General features: G+C 44.5%; 1 protein-coding gene across 1 annotated transcript; it reads right to left on the bottom strand.

Moving 5' to 3' along the window:
- Positions 1-2,288: 2,288 nt before the first annotated feature.
- Positions 2,289-20,008, bottom strand: LOC128724407 (titin). The gene is made up of 11 exons (XM_053818133.1): positions 19,610-20,008; positions 18,532-18,687; positions 18,016-18,158; positions 13,061-13,198; positions 12,722-12,848; positions 7,423-10,538; positions 7,018-7,350; positions 3,699-4,040; positions 3,493-3,639; positions 3,333-3,417; positions 2,289-3,268 (listed from the first exon to the last, which is right to left on the bottom strand). Exons 1-11 carry the CDS (start codon positions 19,785-19,787, stop codon positions 3,201-3,203), a joined length of 4,833 nt encoding a protein of 1,610 aa, XP_053674108.1. The 5' UTR covers positions 19,788-20,008; the 3' UTR covers positions 2,289-3,200.
- Between the last annotated feature and the right edge of the window lie 241 nt (positions 20,009-20,249).

Raw genomic sequence — 20,249 nt, 5'->3', positions numbered from 1 at the left:
CTTGCATTTTTCGGCCAGTGGCTGGTCGGTGGTGCCGTTTTGTTCTTTGGCGTAGCGGGGAAGTTTCGTTTGGCGCAGGGAGCACCGAACTGCGACACCAGCACCTGCGGAGCAAGGTTTAGAGTCAATAGAAGTAGTGGACTTATTTGGGGGTGGCTTTTTCGAGGCCACCGCCTTGGCTGGAGCCTTTTTCTGTCTATTAGTTACCGCTGGTCGTTGGCGTTCCCATTGTGTAGCGACCGAGACCCCGCCTGTGGCCATCGAGTCCTTGTCACATTGGACTCCTCGTTCTTCCTTCGGAGGTTGCTGCGGTGGCGCCATCTTACGCACTAGAACGATCTTTCGTGTTGGGACCTGCTTTGCCGCCGCCGCCGTATGTATGTTCTGTTGCCGGCGCAACATACGCTTTGTCCACTGCACCAACTGTTGCTGACTGGCCACCGTTTGGTGCCCATACTCCGCCAGGTGTTGCTCCAGAATCGCGCCTATCTTCTGATCGAGTTTAGCAGTGATTGCTTTGTACGTTTTATTCACCAAACACTGCTGCAGATACTTGGCCTCTTTCTGCTGCTTATCCTCACACTCCTTTTTCTTGGTCTTCTTTTTCGCCTTTCCGTCCTCGTTTACATCCTTATCCGGTTGCAATTCGATGCCAAACTGACGCGCCACCTCGTTCAGCATGGTCGTGAAGGAATCGATTGTCGATTCACCCTCTTTGGCCACGTGTGATGAATACATTGTTTCATTGTTGGTCACATCATCCGTCTGGCAACCGACGTTCTCTTGACGCACTATGGCCACCTGATGGTCCGTTTCCACACAAGCATCTTTATAAAGAGCGACAGGCGCTTTCGTTTGACAACCGATTTCAACGCTCGCCGGCGGATTGTTGTCCGTCCGGGCACTTTGGTCCGTCTGTACGGAAGCGGATTGTGATGGTTTACGGATGCGAACGACCGACACCTGGCAGTACCTGTTGGCCGTTTTAGGAGCGATCGTCTGTACGCCACGGGTTATGCGTATGTCTGAGAAGGAGCGACTGCGAACTGTTGTTGTACTCGTTGTTGTTGACCGCATCGAACCATTTGGAGTGGCCATCGGTTCGACTGGCGTTGCGTCACACTCCAGAAGCATCCGTTTGCTGTTCCTGCTCGTGTGGTGTGGAGTGGAAGTACTTTGCAGGTACATTACCGGCTCTAGTGCGGTTCGTTTTACCGTTTTCGGTGAGGATGATCGGCCAGTGGCTTTATCCGCGTTGGCTTGCGGCGTTTTAGCGTTCTTTTCCATACTGAACTGAGTAGAAGGGATAGTTGGATTATGGTCACTTTTTGCTTTTGCTAAATGCTTCAAACACTTTTCGATTGGTCTCGGCTTGGAAGAAAACGGCCAACTGCTCGATCCATCCACTTAGTGTGCACTGTCGTACGAGTTCTACCTTTCGATACACGCCAGCCCTTGAAGCACGCCAGCGAGCATTTACGAAGAATTGCTAAAAAGAATCCCCACACGGTGTAGGCAAGACACTTTTTGCATCGAGAAATTCAAAGAAATTCACAGGCTCAGCTACTCACCTATAAGCGGGCGTGTTTGTACTCGTCACATCCAAAATACACGAGCTGTGCGAGTGAACAAGACAGCGACAAGTTGTTCGAAAATGATTTCTCTTATTGCGATGGATTTCTTATAGCAAACATATTTTTCACGATAAACATTACAAGCAGTATAACAAGATCATTTAAATCTTCAAAACTCGAAGGAAACTTCCCATTTGTTTGTTGTTTTTTTACAAGTACTTTGCTACAAATACGAGTGATGACTGACCGGCGAGAGGCACAGACGAATAGTTAAGCAAAAAGACAACGTGCTGGCTGGTGTGGGTGAGAGCGAGGGAGCTAGAACGTGAAATCGGCATCGATCTCTCAACCTACCACGAAGATAGTGTGGAGATTCAATTTTAATCCGATGCTTCAGCGTCCTATACAAGATGTATTACTTAAGTGAATATTTATTATCCCTTGTGAGAGCAATTATCCAAACAGATCTTTTTCTAAATGCCTGTATGTGATACCAGGCAATCACATCGGAAAAATGGGCAAAAGCCTAAATAATGTCAGCGTTTCTCAACAAAATTGCATGCAAGCTGCGTGCAAGCAAGGTTTTATCTCAGCCCACAAATGTACTAAAGAAGATCAGCCAAAGTCACCAAAAAAACGTTTGATTTTGGGACCTTAAATGTGTGGCGTTCTCATTAAATCGTTGCAGAATCCAAGACAGATGCTGGTGCTGTTTGTAATAAACTAGTTTATTCTGTTCATCTTCGTAATAAATTCATACATTCACTTTAATATAGTCGCCTATGAACGATGCTGTAAACATTCCTTGCAGTACAGAGGCGGAGCTCGTTTGTAACTAATAAAGTGTCGAAGCGAACGTAATAGAATGAGATAATATGCTCAGGCTAGATTGGCTATGTACTACTGTTAAGCTACATACTATATTTGTCTACGCTTTGCGATCCTGATTGATGATAATGATGGTGAGTGAATGTACTAAACTAAACGGACAATAAATATGTATAACACTCGATAGAGCTGGTCGATTAGAAAAATATCATTCCGATACAGGTTTCGGTAAATTACCTAAGCAAGAAAACAAACATAAACGTACGGTTCGCGGTTTCACGCAACGGCAAAATCTCTCTGAAACGGGATTGCCCTTGAAAAGGCGCCCAAATCATCACGGTTCCTTAACAATAGCTAAACAACTGCTAGGTATACTCACTGCTCACTGACAATGTACGTATTTATATGTATGTTTGCCACAGTTTCTTTTTGCGAGATTGAGCATGTTTTTCGTTTTCGTTTCTTTAAATTTGGCATCTAACGTATCAGTTTCGCACAACGCTACGTTGGCCAAGAATCCTAAAAGGGTGAGCAAATTATGCTAATGTCTAAAACATGTTTAAAGGGTGCGCTACTAGAATTGCATGTGTATTGACTTGAGCTCATGTGTTTTGTGTTTAGTTTCGTTTAACGTTTCTTTGTTGCATGTTCGTTTTAACGCTTACTCTTTCTGTCAATATTTAATGGACGTTCGGCAATAGAAAAATATACTTATGCATTAAACGTTACACGTTTGAAGTTTCTCGAACGAAACAATACGCCAAGATTTGCGCCCAACCCGGCCTCCGTTGGATTAGCTTATTCGTTGCTCTTTGACGGCGCTGTTGTGAGCTCATCTTGCGGTTTGTGAAGCTCTGTGACGATTTCTGAAGAAATAAAACAAAAACATGCTGGTCAGTTCGGCACCAAACCTGCGAGATTTTATCTTACCTCCCACTGCGACGGTTCCAGTTGCATCTTTTTCGATAAAGTCCATATTGATCAATGACAGCGTCATTTTGCCACTTAGTATCACCTGAAAATGTACGCAAAGTTAGGCTCGTTTAAAGGACACAATCAATCGTGGCATTTATTGCAATTTCTGACTCACCGGAGCGTCGTCCTCTTCCTCGGAATTTTCCGGTTCCAACTTCTCCACGGCAGTTTCTGCGTCCGAAACCAGGATCTTCGAGTCATGCGGTAATCGTCCATCAAGGACGATCGATCGAGTTTCATGTTCCTCTGTCGGTGCGTTTGCCTGCAACACGTTTGAGATGATCGTCTGTTCCTAGCTCTCAGTCTTGAGGATGATCTTACCGTCTCGTGGTGTCCTGTCATCGGTAGCAGTGGTGTCGTTGGTCGACTGAGCCGTTTGCCATTTTCACGCTGGGCCGTCACTTCCATCGCCATAACCTTCACGGTACCCCGTTCGGTGCTGGTATCTCGTTTTTTCGACTTCTTCTCGGGCGTACTGTTGGCGCTGGAACTTTCCTCCGTCGCGTTATCCTTCTCCAATGGCTTCGTGTCGTCGGCAGCATTCTCGGCCGGTTGAGTTGCGTGTCCGTTTGATATTTTTGCGCTTTCTTCTCCAACAGCAGCAACTTCAGCGATTACCTCCTTCGTTGCTGCGTCAGGTTCATCCGTGCTTACGTTTGATTCCTGCGCGCAGGGCGATCAGAATGCGTACGATCGAACAGGAAAACACAAAGCTTATGTTAATACCACGACTCGAAGATCCCCACGAGAGGAGAAGGCGAAACAAGAATCAGAAGCAAAACACAGTAATGTTAATTATAGATCTGTTTTAAAGGAAACCCAAAATGACAGAATCGAAAAGTAAATCAAATGTGTTAGATAACAAACAATTTTGATCACAGTTGCCCGTAAGAACGTAAGAAGAGGTGATAGTTCAAGAAAGGAAACATCCAGAGCAAAAACAAAACGGACAGACACTAACGATGTTATACGGGGACATTGGGAGTAGTGGTAACAAAAAGACAAATCACTCTTAGTTGGGAAATGAAGTTCGCTTTTCCTTCGGAGTATCGTGTTTCGTGTGTTAGATAAGTATGTCTGCGACCCCGCCCCAGACCGGAGCCTCCTGTGTAATCAGCCGAACGTAGCGCGACGATCGGGAAAACCATCGGCCGAAAGAAGCGCGCTGGAGCATTACATATCCTTCGCATTCATTCATTTTTCATCAATGTCTGCACGATACTTCGCACGGCAACAAAACAGGAGGCTAGTAGGGGTCGCTGGGGCCTTAAACGAGGGGGGGGGGGGGCTACTAAATTAAACGTGTGTCATTGGGAGTATCAATAGTGGGAAGGCAAAACTCAAACTCAACAGAGCTAGCGAGGGAACGGGGTAAAAAATATCATTTGAATTATTAAATGCAGCAACAAATACACAGATAGGATGAATATTGTTCTCTAACCTTGCTTAAGTTGTTCACCGTTTGTTTCTTAATGTTATCTATCTTCATCAACTGTTCGTCTGCTGCAGTAATTAGACCTTGAATAGCCGTGACGACTGTTAATTAAGGTTTGCGTAGAGATGGTAGAGAAAACGTACACGTATGCCAGGAATGCGTGTGGTAAAGGTAGAAATGTTGCGTGTGTTTCGTTTCATTTATTGGTATGGGGACAGTTTCATTTATTTCGTGTTCAATCGTTCATAGGACGCATGGAATAGAGGATGTAATGTGAGGTAGCGGGTTTATTTTGGTGATGAAGGTTTTTTTTTATCGTTATTGTTTTCCAGAAGATTAAGGTAGAAAACGTGAAATGAAAGATAGGTCATATCAATTAGATTAGCGTTCTCAATATGCGATCGATCGATGTGAGGAAATTGAATAGGGAGCTGTCTGTTTTGAAAGCAACTTGAACGATAGAGCGGCGCCTATTTACTGGAAATCATTTCAGTGATTGGGTTTATGGCATTAACATTAGCTAATAATGATCAACGAGCCATGTTCTGTGCTTCGTTTTGGCAAGAAAGAAAGCAAACTATCTCGAATATGCCCTTTATGGTTGTGCTTCAATAGTCTGTCTACCAGCAGAATTTGTCAGCGTAGCTGTCTCTGAATCATAGAGCCAGGCGCGCATCGAACGGAACATCACAGCAAAAGCAGAACAAATGCAGGTAGGATTGTTTAAGCTGGCCCTTGAATGGTTGGACGAGTGTGCTTTTCATAGCAAATTGATCGGTCGTTTCATAAGTTAATAGAATAGCATCAAGTTCGAGTGGTACCTCCGCTTACCATATCTTGGAGGTAGTATAGGAAAGCCTTTCAGCGGTCTTATCGAGATTTGAATCTGAAGCCCCATGCACTTGATTGCATGCATGTGCTATATATCCCTTGATTTAGCACACTCAAAGTCACACAAAAACGCTGCCGATAGTGATTAGATGAGCAGCCATTTAAACACTCAACCATCTTGTTCACCTAATCATTTGAAACTGAATTATTTTATTGAAAGTTCTTCGCTGGTGCGACAAGCATCTCAGTTGACCGTGGCCATGTATCAATATCTTTGTGCCATCGTTGTTGTCTTTGCTGTATATCACGTTAATTCTCTGCCACCTGACAGAAAACTGTATAAAGATCAAGGTTACATTATAACTTCCGTTAATTTTGTGGATAACTTCACTCAGACAAAGTCTTTAGTGCATTACGTTTCGGCAAACGTACAAACTAGTGTTCCAGCTACAAGTGGTCCCTGTACAGAAGATTCTGGTCCAACTGCAACCACGGATGCTGATGCTTGGTCTACAACAGATGGTTCCTGGATGACCACCGAACATGAGTCAGATGGGACATCTCCAACCGTATCGGAGGGTTCTCCGGAACCCCCAACATTTAATCCAACAGGGTCATCTCAAACGACAACTGGCAAGCCAACGTTATCTACGAGGCATCCGTAGAAACTTCGATGCAGTTAATTCCCTATGTGGCTACAATTCGTGAGCTAATGAGTACATCTCATAAGATGCCTGACGGAGGATCAATAGCAAATTTCCAAAGTGTTTGATTGAGGAGAAAAATCATTTGAGACAGAAAGTCTAACTAATGCTAATGACATTATGTGCTTATCACAAAAATCACAGGTTTACAAGAAATAAAATTTGAAGCGTTTCGATCATCAGAGATAGAAAAAAATTGTTGAAAAATAATGTAAAAATGATGATGTATAATGTAATGATTAATTTTCAAATTTTGTATTCTCCTCGCGTGTTACAATACAATGTTGAAGAAGTGGTTAGTTTACGATAAATTATCTGTAAAAATGCATCAAGTTTTGAGTGATAGCAAAATTCCATGTCAGCTTTATAGTAGACGTAAGCTGAATGGGATGCTAAACTTTACGACTTAAAATACGACTGACCAAATTTTCTGCCCATTAACTCGTCCAACCAAGCCAGCAATGTGTATTGTGGTCCTGAGCTGACCGAAAAATGGCGCTTTCCCGCACGAGCGCGTGATGTTGGTTCGTAACATTTAACCATAATGGCGATACTGAGTAGCAGCAGCACGAAACAAACGTAATGGAAACCAATGAAATGAAATGCAACAACCGACAAACAAAACTGTGTTTACTAACTAAGGACAAAAAAATGAAACAAATTAGCTAACCTGGCCCTTTGGGATGCTGCCCATATTGGCAATTATTTTAGTCATAGCGCGTTCCGTTTCGTCCAATTTCTTACGCAACAGTTCGAGCTCCAACAGCTGGTCGGTACTGTCACCGCCAACCACCGAAGCGCCCGACTGCGAGAGATTAGCTATCGAGAAGGTCGAGCTTTTGCTATTGTTACCACTACTATCGCTAGTGCTATAGTTAGCTAGATTCAAGGTGAGAAATTTGGGATTAGTAACGTTGCTGACACTGGTCGGTACTTGGCCAATTGTTGGGGTTGCCGCTGTCTGCAGTCTGTCATCGGCTGCGTTGATGCTCAGCTGCTGCTGCTGCTGCTGCTGCTGCTGCTGCTCAGCGCTGTCAATACTGACGGTGGCTTCGTGAAGACCGTTGCCGACTGCTTCCGGTGCACCCTGGTGCTGCACATCTGCGACAAGAGTGATACCGTGTGTCTCATTGACACTGGCAACTGCGGATGTGCTCGAAAGTACGGGAAGTACGGGTGGGCTCAGCATCGTACCGGGGACAGGAAATGCTTCAGGTGATGGTGCCAATGCGGATGAGAGCGATGGTGGGTCGATTGCCAGAGTCTCACTAGCGGGAGGATTAGTATCGCCAATCGTTTCGTCCAAGTTAGTGTTAAGCCCGTTAGTAGCGTGAGGGACCTCAGTATTCGGGATGCTATCTTGACTACCATGAACCATGCTATGAACCACACCAGATGACTTGGACTCGATCGCCTCGACTATCAGCGCAGCGGAAGCGGCCAATCGAGGGGGTTCTTGTGGAGCGGACAGTTGCAAATCAGTCGCTGGAAATTCTGCAGAGCCCAAAGCGTGCACCTCGGATACGCCACTATGAATGAGCTTTTCGGTAATGATATGATCCACGATCGATTCGATTTCGTTCACTACAGCAGCGGCCTCATTTAGCGTGCGTTCGACTAAAGCTTCTTTGGTAACGTGCTCCAGCGTTTCGGGCGAAATTTCAAAATGCTTTTCCCGCTCGCGCGGCTTTTCCGAGTCTAGCTCGGCAGATTCAGGCTTTTCATCGATCATGTCCATTACAGAGGTAACGGTGACAAGGGAACCAGGCACACTGTTGATGAGTTTCGGGGCCTCCTCGTCACCGGATATCTCTGTGATCGTTTCGGAAGGACTAACTTTCTCGACGTTTATTGGTATGATATGTTCCTCAATTACCTTGCCTTCGACCTCATCGACAACAACTGTGTCATCGTGCACTTCTTCGATCGAGACACTCTTGTTATCCTTGTCGTTTACGGCGGCAGTAGCTTGCATTTCCAATTCTTCGCTCTCAGCACACGCTGCTTCTAAGCTTGTCTCAGTTTCCACCGTTGGCTGATCACTAACTTCCACAAACACTGGCTCACTGGAAGTGCTAGCGATCATCACTTCGGTTGTAATCAACGCCTCTGGCACCGTAACGGATTCAGGATCTGGTATCTTTGTTTCAGGGAGCTGTTTTTCCAACAATTCCACCGTTTCGTCGCCGTTAGCTACAGCTACACCAGACCTGTTTCCCGCCTCATTAGAGCTGTCTTCCTCTTGCAATACGGCACTCGAATCCTCCGTCAACTGATCAGGATCTTCGGTGAACAACACTTCACTTGAGGTACTATCGATCATAGCTTCTGGTTCGATCTCCACCGCCGAATCAGGTAATGCAGAGGGTTCCTTGGTCACCGCTGACTCCTTAGCCGTAGGTTGCTGTTCAATCACCGACGCTACACTCAGCGAAGTATCTTCACTGACGGAGTCTACATCAGCGCATTCTTCTTCCGCTACAACTTGCCCTGCTGCACCAAGCTCCACGTCATCGACTGGTTGGTTAACAAAGTCATCCTGGGCAGAGCATGATTCGGTTGTCTCCTCTTGCATAGGTTCTACTTCGGCGAACCGATTCACAACAACACCGTCGATAAGCTTTTGAGTAGCAGCATCGTAACACGGCAGCTCGGGAGTTTGCTGCTGTTGATTTGCATGTTCTTCAGCTTGTTCGAGAACTTCTTGCACCAGTTGCTCTGCGGTCAGCGTAATACCCTCCACAGTTTCATGCACTAAAGCAGACATAACGGCGTCCAATTTGTTTACATGCGGATCCTCAGCTTGATCGAGTGGAGAGTAAACCTGAGGTTCGGTTTCGCTAGTATCATTGTCGGTTTTCTCCACAACCGAAATTATGTCGGTCAACTCGACTAAACTTTCAGATTCGCCTACTTGGCTTGAAGCAACATCTTCCGATACTATTGGAGTCTCGTCTTTATCAGTAGAAGAAATTTCTTGAGATTCTACTTCCTCATCAGCAGTTTTGTTTGATTCGAAACTCAACCCAGATAAAGCAGCATTATTGGATTCAGTTTCTTCTTCAAGTGCTTTATTAGCATCCACAACTATCTCCATTCGATCAGAGTTTGGTGCATTGTATGAAATTGTATCGCTTTCAACGGCTACTTGAGGTTCCTTATCGACAGCATTGATACATTCTTCCACTGGAACATCAGCAATTGCATCCGTTTCCATCACTAACTGCTCAGATTTAGCGTCCTCTTTGTCAACTAAAGATTCTTCTACTGGAGCCTCAGAAATTTCATTCATTTCCCTCACTTGCTGTACTTGTTGTTGCTGCTCAGTTTCTGCGTCTTCTTTGCTAGCAAAAGATTCTTCAACTGGAGCCTTACAAATTTCAGTCATTTCCATCACTGGCTGCAAAGGTTGCTGCTCAGCATTAGCGTCTTCTTTGAAAACTAAAGTTTCCAAGCGTTCTTCAACATGACCTTGCGGTTTTATATCGTCTTGCAAATCTTGTTTCGTTTCGCTTTGTTCCAACTGGTGCAGGAGAGCTTGTTCGATTTGCTTGTTTTCTGTTTCGGAATTAGTTACTTCGGGCACGAATTCCTCAAGCAGTTTGTCGGTTTCTTTTACGCTGGAAGGCGAGGTGGCAGTTTGCGTCACCGCTCGTTGCTCCTGGATTACTTCCTCGACCACTAATTTTTCTAGAACCTCGTCCGAAGACGGCACCTCGACGTGATTCTCATTTTGTTTTAGCACACTATCAACTTGGTCAACCGCAGATGCTACAACAACGTTGGACGAAGAACTGCTAAGTTCATTACCGTTGGATGAAGAGGATACGGCATCTGATTCCTCGAACGAGACAACCTTTTGCACAACGATTCCATCGACTACCTTCTCGGTAGTAGGATCGTGAGCTGGCTGCTCATCGTAAGAGAATTCTTCTGCACGTTCCACTGGTACCGGTGGTTCGATTGTTTTATTCTTCATTTCTTCGACTTGCTCAAACTCGGAGGGTTTAGGATCGGACGCATTCTCAGTGGCTTTGGCGGCTTCTTTCTGCTTTGATAACTGCTCATAATCGATCGTTAGCTCGGACTGTACCGAAGCGGGCTCGACGAACGCTACATCATTTCGGGCAGATGAAACAGCAACCTGCACACCCAACTCACCATTTGTGGCCGCCGTGGCGAGCGATTGGTCTAAAAATAAAATGATAAACAAAAATAGCAAACACAAAACAAACAACAAACACAACGGAACGAAGATGTCAGAATTTACTAGAACAAAAACGATTAATCACCCATGAATGGGTTGAAACAGATAATGACATACAAAGAAAATAAGGCGTAAAATCCAACTGTCTGCATCTCAATCTCCAGTGAATCGAGACCGCGGTCAACGGGCTCCATATACCCGTGGGGCTGGGAAATCGGACACGCACTGCGCGTCCGATGAGGCGTAACGAAATCTTTCCCAACTAATTGGGAGGAATAGCACGGGTAGCAGATTAGAAAGGGACTGTTCCTTTCACAAATTATCATTGCACCAAGACGCTGAACTGCAGTTCGGCCAAAGCTCGAAAAGCGCTTACCAAAAAGGAACCGGAACGCTGCCCCAAAGTTTTTCGTTATGCCAAATGGAATAACTGTTTGGGGTTTTTTTTTATTGCTAGCAATTCGTTGCCATACACCGTGACGTACATCAGGCAAAAATAACGATAATGCAGTTTCTGCAACGATGACATTCACCACCAAACTAGGTAAGTAATCAACGTTTGCTATAAAGCGAGTTTCGTTCACGGAAGTACCACGCAGTAACCTTGAGTCCGAACTTTCTTCTCTCGTACTCGTACCACGGTGTTAGCATGTGTGGTGTGGAGACCTGCAAGGTATATACTGCAGCTGCTCCATTTTACAGTTTGGTGTAATTAAACTTCCAATTAGCAAGCATTTGAAACGTGTATCCACAATCACACCCAGGTGAAAACCAACGAAAAAAAAAACATTCACACACACACACACACGGTGGGAATATCGATCATTAGCATTAAATGGTTCGCGTGGATTTAACGGACTGGAACTCTCGACGAAGTGAGCAAAGCTGTCTTGGGTACGATAGGCGTAATGAGGCGAGTGACTGAAACTATATTTGCTTTATTTTTCTGTTCACCACTGCCAGATAAAACCGCAAGTGGGAACGATAATAAAATTCAATCTCCATTGGAATCGTCCGCTTTGGTCCGCTTTCGCTCGCTGTTTGGTGAACTATTACGAGAAGGACGTACAGACGAAGGACGATTTCTTGTGTGGCGTACAACGCCAACGTGTTCGTCAGCTCAGGCGCAACCAACCAACCAACATACGCAAATTGCCAAAGTGAGCGTCAGTCTAAAGGACATATTTCCAGATAATTTGCATCCTACAAAAACCAATCTCATTGCAAAACGCATGACGGAAAGCGGTGGAAAATGTTGGCAAATTTCGTGGCTCTATTTAGCTGAACTCGAAGGGAACGCTCGCGCAGCATCAATCGAGCTTGCTTTCCCTGTTTAATGTGCCTCGCGCAAGCAGCCGCCAGTAGTGCATGCTATCCAAAGACGGCTGGTTTGCGGTTGCTTCAGGAACAAACGATAGGTTGTGTGTTTGTGGGAAACATGTGCACGAAAACACGACTAACTACGTTCTTACTTGCGCCATGATCTTTCCAGCCTAGGCGAGCGCATGTGAGGAAGTGAAAGAAACGCGATTAAGAATGATTGGCGAAGTAGATGAAAAACGAAGGTAGGAACGCAATCGTTAAGAATAGGAACACAAAAGCGTAGAAATAGCACACAGGCTGTATGGGGTTGGAAAATTTCCACCATTTTCCGCACACACACACACGCGCGCGCACTCGCCCGTGTGACACGAGTTTCATCGGTAAAGATGGCAAAATCCAACCACCGGACGAAGCAAATGCCGATTGCCTCGCGAGCGAATGCGCATTTGCGGGAGCACAAATTATGAGCGTGTGTGCCCAAGAATGTGAGGGTGGGAAAATAAATTTTGCTCCAAGCACAACAAGGAAGGAAGGAGTATGTGAAAATCGCGAAACGATGGACATCATGATCACCGAAATGAGGGCTGATGGCGGTGCTATAGAAAGTAAACGATGGTTGGCCTCAAAGCAGAGAAGTGAATAAAGGTTGAGTTGAACGAGTTTGGAGAGGACGAGGCGTTTTTCTTTTTTATCAATTTTTTTTTTAGACTATGGCACACCCCCGCCCTTTACAGGACGGGCGGATGTGGACGATATACGTGTGCGTAGAGAGAGAATCCAACTCGCGAGCAGTGTCGAGTGAAAACGGAAAACGGAATAAGGCATCGGGAATCGATGTACTTACCAAGCTTCGTCTTCGTACCGTCGTTCGGTCGCTTAATGTACTGCTCCGTGGTGAATACCTCGCTGCGGAATGTCGGATCGGGCTTAACCTCCGAGTACGGTGTGGCCGGTGACTTCTTAAAGATCAACTACAAGCCGCACGAAAGACAGAAGAGGATAAGCGAGCAGAATTAGCAAATCAGCAGCATGACGGATCGAGAGACAACGGGAGAGAGAGACAGTAAATTAAAGTTTGACCGCAAAACCGGAAGCAGTGGTTCGTGTGGCATTGCTTCCCGATAATGTATGCATTTATTTACTCCTATGTTACGCTGAAACAACGCCAGTGGGGAGTGCTTACTTTCATGATGGTGTAGATGAAGAATGAAACTATACCGATGGTATAGAGCGGCATTATGAAACCCATTGAGTTGGCGGATTTTGTTGCTTGATGTGATCCAGCTCCCATAGGTGGGCGCATACCAGGTATGGGACCGGGCTGGAAAGGAAGATAGTAACAAGAAACAGTATGCAATTATAAGCGAGTGCACATCCGGCATTCTGAAAGTGCCGCGCAGGACGTTTTGTGAATTTCAATCAAACTGTGTCAAGCAAATGAACTCCGCTGGATAGGGGAAGGTTTAATACAACGACGTGATGGTCTAGAACTGCATGAATTAATACTGGCAAGCGGTGATGCACATTATGTTTGCAATAATTAGAAGAAAAAAAACCATTCAACACTTAAGCTTTGCACTGGCGAAAACTACAATCAAACGCATTCAGGCCTGATCACCTTGATCTGTCTTGTTGCACCTCAACCGATCGTTTAACCAACTGTTTCATGTATTTAAACTTCGTTCCCATGTCGAGGCTTGCTGGCAATCGCGTCGACCATTTGTAGTACAAATTTATTACATGTTGGGAAAGCCTAACCATCGTTCAATTTGCGCAAACATGCTCAACACCTCGGTTCAGGCAAAGATACATTAGATACCGAACGATCGGGTGGTATCGAAACCATACAGCGTAAAATAAAAACACCGGCACCGCTAGATCCATCACTCGTCTACGAGGCTGTCTTGCAGAACATGAAAATGCATTTTCCACGAGGCTCTAGCTTGATATATTGCAACCTTTCTGGGATGCTGCTGTGGGGAAAAACAAACCCCACCAACCGACGAAGAAAACTTACTTTTTCCGATCGAAACCAGCGAACTCTACCTCCGTTCGCTGCACAGTTCAGCTTCACAGTTTTGGTTTCGATCAGCACAACAAATTTACTCCACACCGTACAACGAAATGGCCACGATCCACGTTTATCACACACTCCAGTTACGGCAGCTTTCCAAAAAAAAATCCGAAACGTTTCACTCACTCCGAGCTTTAAAATGACTGCGTTCCGTCCCCGGGAAACGATCGCGCACGATTGACGAATCAGTTTTCCGGGTCCGGGCTGTCGGGCTGCGTTTTGTTCAGTTTGGGTGCAGTTTTCCACGATCGCGATGGTTCACGTGTGTGTGTTGCAACAGGCCGTGCGATCGCGACGGTATTCGAAAGGAAAACACACCACTCGAAGCCGGCATTCGAAGCTGTACCGATGGAGTGAACCTTCACAAACACCAGCTCGGTCTGGACACCATCTGCCGATCGGAAACGATCGAATATCGTAATAGCACGGTTGCAACCAACTCCTCTCGCTTTGCCAAAGATAATTTACAACCCACCCGCCTTTCGATTTGCGCGTCCATTAAAGATTTACCACGATTTCGGGATGGGAATGGCAAACTCTAAATATGAAAAAACCCCCCTGGGCGTCTGGTATGTCGATTTGTTAGTCGAATGTATTCTAGTCGTTGTAGTGGAACGGTTTCACGAATCTGCTCATTTGGGGCAAACCTTTCTCGTCACAAAAATCGCAAAGCCCTGAAAATTTTATATTGCATGCACAAAGAGTAGCTTATATCATGCAGTTTATTTAAATATTTATATCAATCTTATTATTTTAATATTAACCTGTTTGACTTGTTTGTTAATACTGTTTTGTTTCGTTAACATTTCAAGCTTAATTTTAGCTGTTTTAAATTTGTAGTGAATGATAATATTTTTGAAAAAATGAAATAAATGAAATGTAATTTGAGGATTCAGAAAGAGTTATGAATAAATATGAATGAGTTACAAAAGTAACATTTATTCCTAGTTGAATATCTAATCATTAAACTGAATCGCTACGAATCTGAAGCATCGATTTGGTTATGAAAAGTTTCTAATAAAGCAGCAATGAAACCTTTCATGCATATATTGCGAATTCTTTCCCTTTCCGGGTTGATTGGTGGCAAATAATTGTTATCAAGTAATTTCGAACACCGCACAAAGCGGCTACCGTAGGTGCGGAAAATAATGAAACGCCAGCAAAAAAAAACCGCTGTCGGAACCGAGATGGACGTGGAAAAGTGTGTTGAATTCGATCGATTCCGTTGCACCGCGCCTGATCGGTCATTGGCTTGGAAGTGGTGTGGAAGATAGTTTTTTTTTTGCTTGAGCTCTTTTCCCAACGCCATGCTGTCTTATCCATATATTTTCTTATCCCACTGCAGTGGTTTCTTCCGCTTCGATGCTGCACGCCGCCATTCCAGTTTCAAAATAAAGGTAAAAATCCAATTTACTCTCGTTTTAATTCAGTTTCGGTTTCGGCACCACTTTCAAAAAAAGGTACCTGACCGTGCCGTTATTTCAAATCCATTGGAACCTTCACATTAATTTGCTTCAGCCCCATGACGTATAGCGTCTGAATCGTTACTTTTTACTATTTCTCGTTTATTACTACCTGGCAATTGAGTGCATCTGCAGTGCATCGCAGCGAGGTGCCTTTTTATGTACGAAAATTCTCAACTTTCCATCTCCTGCACGATTGATCGGGTTTTCTAACCTATTTCTTCGGTGACGCATTCCAGCTCGCCTGCAGGGAGAAAGGTGAATGGACGTCCAAAAACGGCCGACTTCGAGGAAAACGAAATCTAAAATTGCGTCTCGCTCAACGTTCACGCTCGATGGCCACGACCAGCCGACTGCAGGTGAGAGAAATTTTGGTAATTTCCTTCATTCCGAGGGTAGAGGGTTGTCTCTATCGCGCGCAAAAGCACGTGCGACACGTGCGGATCATTTTCGGTCACCATGCTGTCAATTGAATTTTCATACAGCGCTCACACGCGCCGGTGGAGTTGAATATGGAACTGTTAATCTCATGCTCCGTTAAGTACAGCTGAGTGTGTGGAGATTTTCATCTAAACTGATCCAGATAGCGAAAGTGTCGGCAACCGCTAGACTAACGAACCTAAAGAAAACATCCCCGACTGATAAATCGTGATTGCCTATTAGGAAAGTTCAGTGAAATCGTACGAAAAACGATTTTCTTAGAATAGTACCGTTTGATTGAATTTAAAACCCTTCATCACGGGTTTCCCATCTTTTTTATGCTGATGTGATGCTAATGTGATGATTATGTGGTTCCTAAATTGATGTATCATTGGACATTACGATGAATTTTTCGTAACTATGATATTTTAAGCAGGTCAAACTTCCTTTTGTAATATGCTTCTATGAAAGCACTAGTGATTTCTTCCAAAAATCATCACATAATGCGTTTTCATTGCGTCGATTATTAAGACCAATAATAATTTTGCTATTAGCATATTAATAAATAATTAATTTAAGTGCTCTCCTAACGTCCAATCAATAGATATTAAGTTTAATTACCACATTATACGTCTTACTTTCATAATCTCGTTCCATTAAAACCATGTTTGAATGTCTAAACCGAGCAAACGTTTTCATGCTACGTGAATTCATTACCGTGTGGTGGATAGACTAATTGACGTACGATATAGACTAAAGCAGGGAACGCACATCTGTTTGGCGTCTTCGTGGTTGCATAATTGCACCATCGAACCAAGGATGATTAGGCGCACAATGTTGAAGGTCAGAGTCAAGAGTGTTCTGGTGTTCGAACTATGATCCTCCCATGGCGCTTGCTGGTGATATTAATAGACACGATACTGCTTTACTTCGACAGAGACCTGTCTGCATCGTCGATCATTTGAACTCCCTTGTGTTGATGCGTGCTTGTGTGTTGCAATAAGTCTTGCTACATAATTTTAGTCGATATACAAAAGTAGGATCATAAATCCAATAAATGTAACTGGCATTTTTTTAACCAATTTCCAACTATGATTGTTTGGATCAATAAATTGAATGGTTTATAGTTTTTGTTTACTTTAAGTACCATTGCAAAGAAAGTATATAAATAAGTATATGTATTATTGATGATAAAATGTCAATATTATACATTTGTTGAAAAATGTGTTTCATTATCAATCGTGGAGTATGTTCTCAGTGTATTTTATCTAAATATGTTTTCGTTTGCTTTGCTGCTTACGATCAGTGGTTGTCAAGATCAAAAAGAAATATACTTTGTCATGCGCTTAATTAGTTTGCTTCAACCTTTCGCGCCGACTGCCAGACCACTGAGCTAGTTTTGTGTGAATGGAAAGGCACTGCATAATGCATAATTAGTGATGACATTTGAAAGCTTTAAAAATAGCACACAAACCAAAAGCTTTCGATCTGCAGTGGCTGTATTTGATTTGTATGCGGAAGATAAATATCGCACCACGCCTATTCACACGTCTGCAAGAATTGAAATTAACAGATTATCACACAATATCGTAAAGATTATCACATTTGCTACTTGATAGGAACCGCCGTTTGCGGAAAGCAAGCACATCTTTACCGTTCGTTTTGATGTTTCAGTTAAAAGTAGCTAGAAAGTAGTTTTTCTCTCGTATTAGCAGGGCTGACATTTGAAGCTTACGCCATGCCACGAAGAGCACTCGAGAGCAGCTGCAGTGTGAATTGTTATTTGCGTAGCTTTCCTGCTCGCTGATTTGGCAAACGTCCAATCACAAAACGTTCCGAGATTCAGCGATAAATTGGTAATTTATGGATGCCTTAATTTCCGACGGAGCAATCTTTGGAAGGGAGTGTTAGCTGTTTGAGCGGCGCCCGGAAACGCTCTCAATTCATCGGAAAAGCGGGCAATATTTTATTGCAAGGAAAAACGCCAAGAACAAGCGATTGAGGCAGTAGATCCGCATGCGAATGGTTCGAAACGTGCTAGCCAATGTGTTTTTTTAGTAAATAGTGAATCAAAACGCGAATTTACAGAAATAATACAACACGTTTGCTGCTAATACAGGCATAGTGAACGTGCACACGTTTATTGGGGTTGCAGGAAATATCAACAACTTGTCTACTCACTCTGCCTTCCACAATTCTGGGTGCCGATTGAGGACGTTCTCCACCGTGAATGGAGCCGGCATGCGGGATAGCTCGACCACGTTCGCGCATCGCAGGATGCATCGCTTCCGGCCGCAAATGAGGTGGCCGTTCCTGTCGTATACCTGCAAGATCGAAAGGCTAACACTGTAACGTGACACGGTCGGGACGAGATGAAATGGACAACAACAAAAAAGCACACACTCATGGCCGAAAGTCACGAGCCACGGCACGCTTCGTAATCGGTAGCTTAAGTTACTCGAGCGCGTTAATTTGATCCTTTCGAAGGCAAACGGACTATGTCAACGGCATGCATCTGGTTACGAGAAGATTAGGCACTGGTTTCATCTTCCACCAGCAGGTTAGTTGATAGGCTCTTAGTCCATGGGACTTAAATCCGCGCAGGTTAGGTCTCTTGGTCTCAGCCACGTTAGCGAGGTTACTTAAAGCATAACACGCGGGACATTCGCAAAACTTTATCGCAACGATAAAACCTACTGTCAATCTCGACGAATGGGGCAAAGTTCCGCTTGCGGAACAAATACTGCTGCTCCTGCTGATGCTGTTGTTGCTGCTGATGCTGTTGCTGACTGCTGACATAGCTGATCGATGCATTGGCGAACGTTTCCTGGTCTAGGACGACACCGCAACAACCTATGCGCACAGATTGGAACCGGCTATAAGATATCGTTCGTCATGCATTCGTCGAAAGCTGGCCGTTGCGGGTTCGTTACGACAATCGAACATCGGTTGTATTTACGCACCCCTGCCCATTGTAACCGTCTCACACTGACGCTGAGCAGCGGGAATATGAAATTTGATAATGCGTGCATGGTGGGCTGCTGTTTCGGCCGTGTAATTGCTCACCAAACATCGGTAAAAGCTCTTTACAATATCACTTTCGTCGAGTAATTGCACTGTTAAGGCAAAGCTTTGGGTTTCTTACACTGGAAAGTAACGATTTTGTGTCGAGTGAACGAAGCAATTGGTCGGACATAATCATTACCAATTGTCGAACCGCTCGGTTGAGAGCTATTTGTCATGTAACCATTTTGGGAGATATTTTTAGAGACCCAACGTCCAACGTCCCAAACAAAAAAAACGGTTGCTGTTCACCAGTGTTTATCAATTAAAGCCACACGGTGCCCACAATCATGATTTATGTCGGTAATGGTAATAGTGGAGTTGCGTTCCGTACCACAATTTTCAAACCAAAAAAGGAACAAAATGGAACTGATACTTCCTCCTAAATAAACTTTTGTTTTACTTATGTTTTGTTTCAATTTTATTTCTGGGTACATAACCACTGATTTTAGTACATGGACAATTGTACATAAGAGACGTAAGCAATAAAATTCTAAAAAGGAAACATTTACAAGCCCCACTTTTGAGGAATTTCGATTTATCAACGCTGTTTCATCAAAACTTTCGCCTCCTTGGGGTGCGTATGCTACGAACATTCCGAAAATAGATAAATTCCCGGCTTTCCCTAGGCGTGTAAACAGATTTACGGCATTGCGGTAACTATCAGCTCCGCTCTTATCCGCTCTAAAATTCAAGCGCAGGTTGATCTTACCGGCTCCTCGATGATCCTTGATGACATTTTTGTTCTGCCCGTTGCCGACCATCATGGGATAGAAAACCTTGGGCCAAAGTATGGCGACGCACCCGACGACCGTCACCATGATGATCATGGTCTTACGGGGACCCATCCCGCTGCTCGATTCCATCCGATGTCCCGTTGCCGTGGCCATGGCGAAGAAGCGTCAGCCGACGGACACGATGGCCTCACGTGACGTCACGGTGACTTGAGGTCGCACACACACTCACGTGGGGTAACACAAGCCGGTCGCCCCGTTCGTATCACTTTTCCTTTTCTGAATGAGCCACGATCCCCGGGAGCCAGGGGGTGGTACACACTGTGAGGGTTGGAGTTTTTCCGTTTTTCACACTCACTCGCACTCTCGTCGTTCTCTTCTTTCGCTTACGTAACACTGACCGTGCGCTCTATTTTACTGTGTGCAGTCGCGGCCAAAAAAAAAACCAAGAAAAACAAACACCCACAATGCACCGATGCCGACTGAAAGTAACCCACTTTGGTTCTAAACCTTTTTGTGGACGGCACGCGGACAGGTCTTGTGGCTCTCTTCGAACGCAACGGTTTCGCAAATGTGGTGGAACTTGGGATTTTTCGCACTAGATCACGCACGCACAAC

The sequence above is a fragment of the Anopheles nili genome, chromosome 3 (assembly GCF_943737925.1).
Source record: "Anopheles nili chromosome 3, idAnoNiliSN_F5_01, whole genome shotgun sequence".
Classification (NCBI taxonomy): Eukaryota; Metazoa; Arthropoda; class Insecta; order Diptera; family Culicidae; genus Anopheles; species Anopheles nili.
This window is presented reverse-complemented; position numbering and strand designations above follow the sequence as displayed.